General features: G+C 48.0%; 1 protein-coding gene across 1 annotated transcript; it reads left to right on the top strand.

The window, feature by feature from the left end:
* Positions 1-901: 901 nt before the first annotated feature.
* On the top strand, positions 902-5,137 carry PHC1 (polyhomeotic homolog 1 (Drosophila); the record flags this gene model as incomplete). Its single annotated transcript, XM_009705239.1, has 7 exons — positions 902-1,088; positions 1,198-1,406; positions 2,013-2,127; positions 2,719-2,827; positions 3,500-3,650; positions 4,257-4,488; positions 4,812-5,137. Coding segments are annotated over 7 exons (1,158 nt in total), but the record flags the coding sequence as incomplete, so codon positions are not given.
* Between the last annotated feature and the right edge of the window lie 323 nt (positions 5,138-5,460).

The raw sequence follows: 5,460 nt of genomic DNA, 5'->3' as shown, positions 1-5,460 counted from the left end.
GGAGCCAGCTGGAACTGGCTCTGTCAGACCCAGGGAGAATTCTGGTGTCTTCTTACAGAAGTCACCCCTGTAAGCCTGCTGCTACCAAAACCTTGCCACGCAAGCCCAATACAAACAATAACTGGCCTCTTTGTTGTCTCTGTCAGGAGAGAGATGAGAGCTGAGCGGGCCATGAAGACTGAACTCCCCTCTCCTCACTAGGTGTGGATACCTCTGGGTCAGAGACCCCTTGGTGTGTGGTACCAGCCACTGACTCTAGGCCTTGGAGCATCCCCTAGCAATGGGCTCTGCAGAAGAAAACAAAGATGGCTCATGTTCCACAGGCCTTGTCCGTGCTCCTGCTGTGAATTGTCTAGCTAGGGCCTGCCAGACTCCTTGGACAACAGCACTGTGCCAGCTCAGATATCCTTAGCCAGTTGCTGAGACTGTTTCTAAACTCTGGCTGCTTCTTCAGGAATGTGTCACAGGATTTGTCTGATTTTTTTTTTTTTTTTTTTAGAGGGCAACACACAATTCTGCTCTTGTCCAACATGCATCCCCTGCTCTTTTGACTTGCCTTTATTGGAACTGATCTGGTTTAGCCAAAAGCCTGTTTGGAAACTGCTGGGTGACTGCCATTCTATTTCTTTCTTCCTGGAATAATCCTTTGAGGTTCACGCTGTGTCTTGGTATTATATCAAGGTATCAACATGAATTGGGACACCAGGTCCTAGTCATAGCGGTATGATAGTGAATCTTCTGAAGTTTTGCTCCCTGCTAGGCAAATGCTCCTAAGTAGAGGTATGTACTGTGAGGGAGCTAGAGGCACCTCCAGGAGAAGGAACCAGGCTGGAAATGATGTACGATGGAGCAGGATGCATCTTCCTTTTGCCTTTGATCTGTTTTGTTCTTTGATTTGGAGTTCCTCTCTCTCCTTACGTGTTCCTCTTTATTCATGCAGGGCAAGTCTCAGACCTTAGCAGTAAAGCGCAAGGCAGAGTCAGAGGAGGAGAAGGAGGAATCGCCCAGTGTCACTGCACTCCTGCCTGCCAGGTCCTCTCCAGTGACGGACAGCCCCAAAAACGTGGAGGAGAAGAGTGGCCTTGGAGGTGAGGTACAAAGGAGAGCTCTGCTTGTGTGTGCTAACGATCTGATCTCGTATTCCACTTGAAGTAGCTGGAGCAAAGGTAACTGACTCATGCGCTGTTAATTTTCCAGATAAATCTGATCCTGCTGCCATTGCAACCCCAAATACCACCTCAAGTGAAGGAGCATCAGTCACCCCCACCTCTGCTCCCACCCCAAACCTGGCGATGGTGTTGCGTCAGATGGGAGACTCCAAACCCCCACAAGCCATCGTCAAGCCCCAGATCCTCACGCACATCATTGAAGGCTTTGTCATCCAGGAAGGAGCAGAGCCCTTTCCGGTAGAGATTCTCTGCTGGGGGCGAAGGAGGTGTAGCGGTCTCTTGGGAGGGTGGTAGGCTTCCGTCTTTGGCCAGGAGTTTCTTTCCCCATATTCCAACTCGGCATTTTCAGCCTAAGACACAGACAGTGAAGAGGAAGGGCAAGGAGGAAGGTGTCATGCATGAAGCGAGGCATTTAAGCGGTGGCATTAAAGAGAATGGGTTGGAAGGAGTAAAACAAGTGTGATGGGAACTGTTTTCTCTGATAGTCCCCAAAGCAATAATTTATGCAGTAATTGTAAGAAGGTTCTTCATTCTGATTTTTAGTGAGGGAAAGATGCACTGCATTTTGAACAAGCATGAAGTGAGGTTAAAGCAAGTAAGGGGAAATGCAGTTCCATGAAATTGCTGGATATTCAAGGCAGATAGTACTTGGTGATCTTTGAATGAACCGCCAAGCCTGTGAGTCAGAAAGGAGTAATAACTTTGTTCAGCATCTCTCCTTCCATAGTAGGCAGAGGGATTCTTCTGAGCTGTAATAAGGTGTGAGCAACATATACCTTGCAGAGGGCGGTGGATGCGGAGAGTCCCTTACTGATGGGCCCAACTCTTTCTCTTCGTGTCCAGGTGGGTTGTTCTCAGCTGCTGAAAGAATCTGAGAAACCGCTGCAGGGAGAGGCTCCTTCTGGCCAGAGTGAAAACCTGTCCAGCAATTCTCCGGGAGGGGATAGTGCTTCTATGGGTGAGTTCCAGCACCAGGAGGCCTAGCTAGTGTTACTGAAAGTTTTCTGCTCTCTGATACTGTATTACTAACTTTATACTTAAGGACTTGTATCTCTTCCTGCTAACTCCTTAGAGACTCAAGCTATGGACATAGGATCTCTGTTTCTTGTCTGGCAGAAGACAATACTTTGTTGTTGTCATTAATATGATCTAACATACCCTGTGTCAGTAGTAAGCAGGAGAATCTGAACTGTATCTGTCTCTAGTGACTCTGAAGGCTGTGAAGGATGTGTGGATGCAGCAGAGAGCACAGTGATGGAGATTTCCCCCACAGCCTTGTAGGATACGAGGGATATGCTATTTTTTGCTTGTTCAGTGAAACTGTACTGACAAGGAGAAATAACCTGTTCTGTTCAATATCCCGGGGTCCTAATTAGTGGAGCTTCTGCCTCTTTCCCCAGCTTCTTCCCCAAGCTAACTGTTTAGTAGATTCAGTAGAGAATAGTGCTTGGAATCTGTCTGCTCAGAAGAGTGGTGGAATGGGGAATCACTGTGTGTGATCTGCTTTGGTTCAGATCATCAACTCGTGTGTATCTCTGTATATCACTAGAACCTGATAAGAAGGCAAACTTGCTGAAGTGTGAATACTGTGGGAAGTATGCCCCAGCAACCCAGTTCCGTGGCTCCAAGAGGTTTTGTTCCATGACCTGTGCTAAAAGGTAATAGCAAGACATAATCTTCCTTTTCTCTGATTATACGTTCTCTGGAACTGGGCATGTTCTCCTTCTCGAGGCAGTGTACAACGCTTCAGTACATCTGATCCTCTCTCCATGGGATGCACTGGCCACAGAGATCGTTTAGGACTCGAGATGATTTATGAATGCTTCTAGGTCTGGAGAGGTGGTTGTGTTGAGTGTAAACAGGATTTCTGACTTGCTCAGAAAATGAAGTGGGAAGCGGGAAGTTCTGGACCTCCAAAGAACCTCTCTTCAGTCAAATGTAGATTTGACCAACTAAACAAATGCATACTGGTAGGGGTCCGCTGCATTGGTACTAGACAAAGACACAAGGGAGTGTTGGGGGAAAAAAACCTGGGGAGAAGTTAGGCTAGTCATTGCTGCCTCTGATTGAGAGCAGAGTGCTTGTTACGGGTCTTTTTTCCCTTAGGGGAATGACTTAATTGACCCTTCAGATGTTAGATCAAGACTCTGGTGTCCAAATATTGCTTGTGTCAGAAGTCTGGACTGGTTCCTTCCAAGGGGAAGTCTTAGAAGGAGGAGGAACAGAACTTGATGGTAAAGAGGAGTTTTATCCCCATCTAGAGCAAGGAGAAGCAGTAGGTTTAGATAGCTGCTGTTTCCTAACTGCTGTTCTGCTTCTACTTATTTAAGGTACAATGTCAGCTGCAGCCATCAGTTTCGGCTGCAGAGAAAGAAGATGAAGGAATTCCAGGAAGCTAACTATGCTCGTGTGCGCCGACGAGGACCACGGCGCAGCAGCTCGGAAATTGCTCGAACAAAGATCCAGGGCAAGCGCCACAGGGTAAGGACGTAGTCAAGGCAGGTCTCAGTGTAAAAGTTGTCACTACTGGATGTACCGCTTTCTCACAGTGGATGTAGCTGTACAGGACGTGCCAAGTGCACGCTGACACAGTTGTTACACAAGGCACAGTGAGCTGCCCATCGACTGCAGAAAGTGGATTCACATTTGTACTTGTTCGGTTCACCCTGTGTTCACTCCCGCGTGTGTCTCCGAGGTCTCAGTGAGATGAGTGAGATCAGCTGACAGCCTTGGTAGAAAACAATCCACTTTTCCCATTTGATTAGCATTCTTCCACATGATTATAGAAGATCATAGATTATAGATCATCTGCTTCTAGAATCGGATTATAGAAGAATCGAATGAACTTCAGTACTGACGTGAGGAAGAGGAATTGACTGGGGGGGGATGGGGAGAAGGATGAGGAAGGGAGGCGAGAGTAAAGTCTCCCCTTTCTGGCATCAGGGAGCTCTTGGACTGACAGCCCGAGACAGTTGTCCCAGACTGTTGGGACAACTTCTGCTGTTCCCAGTGTCTTGTTTTGCACCTAGTAATTGTGAATTTCTTACAAAACACCTTTTGTTTTCTTTCCTTTCTATGGGCTTGTAGGGCCAAGAAGACTCAAGTCGAGGCTCTGATAACTCTAGCTATGATGAAGCTTTGTCCCCTACATCTCCAGGACCCCTGTCAGTAAGGGCCAGTCATGGAGAGAGGGACCTGGCGAACTCTAGTATGGCCCCACCTACCCCAGATCTCCATGGCATCAACCCAGTCTTCCTGTCCAGCAATCCCAGTCGTTGGAGTGTGGAGGAAGTGTACGAGTTCATTGCATCACTGCAAGGTGAAGCTAAGATCCTCTCTTGCACTCCTATGATCCAGGAGCATGGGGAAATTTGAGTTTCTTTCTGGAAAGAAAGTGGTGTTGGTGGTGCCTAGTGCCTTTTTGTACATGTTTCTGAATTGGAGTAGGCGATACAGATGGATGACTTGTACTTCTCAAGTAGCCTGTGCCCTCAGGTAGACTGTGGACTATAGTGGGGAAGGGGGTTGGTTAGATTCCTAGCTTGGTTTCTGTACCTGCCAGAGGCCCAAAGAGTGGGAACGAGGGGAGTACCCAGGGCATATCCATTTCTCAGTGCTGTTTTTTCTTTTTTGGTTTCGCAGGGTGCCAGGAGATTGCTGAGGAGTTTCGGTCACAGGAAATTGATGGCCAGGCCCTGCTGCTTCTGAAGGAGGAACACCTCATGAGTGCCATGAACATCAAGTTGGGACCAGCTCTCAAGATCTGTGCCAAGATCAACGTCCTCAAGGAGACCTAACAGCTCTGAAGCCGGAGGTCTCACTTTTGCTCTGACCCCAGGGCAGCTGCCAGCTTTGGAGCATCCTGCTGGGGTGGGGAAGAATGGGACAGTCCCCTGTGGTCTTGCATTCAAGAAGAATGAGAAGGAATTTAACTGCTTGAAACTGCCATGCACAAGCCCATGTCTTGGTCTCTTAATGGTGCTACAAGGGGGATGAAAACTCCCACCTGGGGCCTTGAAACATCTTTCCTTCTTCCTGATTTTGAATATGCCTCTCCTGTATACCACATAACAACGAGAAGGGGACCTCTTTCTGTCCTAGCAGACTTCTGAAAGGGAACTGCCCTCGCCCCTTTTTGCTACAGCAGGGTCTGCTAGATCTTAGTTTTGAATCTCACTGTGCCAGAACTTGAGGCATAGGAAGAGCCGGCCCCACATGCACATTGGGAGCAGCTGTGCTTGGGGCATTTAGGAAGGGGAACTAGCAAAAATCCAAGTGACAGAGGTGGACA

Source organism: Cariama cristata, unplaced genomic scaffold (genome assembly GCF_000690535.1).
Source record: "Cariama cristata isolate BGI_N322 unplaced genomic scaffold, ASM69053v1 scaffold19158, whole genome shotgun sequence".
Taxonomy (NCBI): domain Eukaryota; kingdom Metazoa; phylum Chordata; class Aves; order Cariamiformes; family Cariamidae; genus Cariama; species Cariama cristata.
This window is presented reverse-complemented; position numbering and strand designations above follow the sequence as displayed.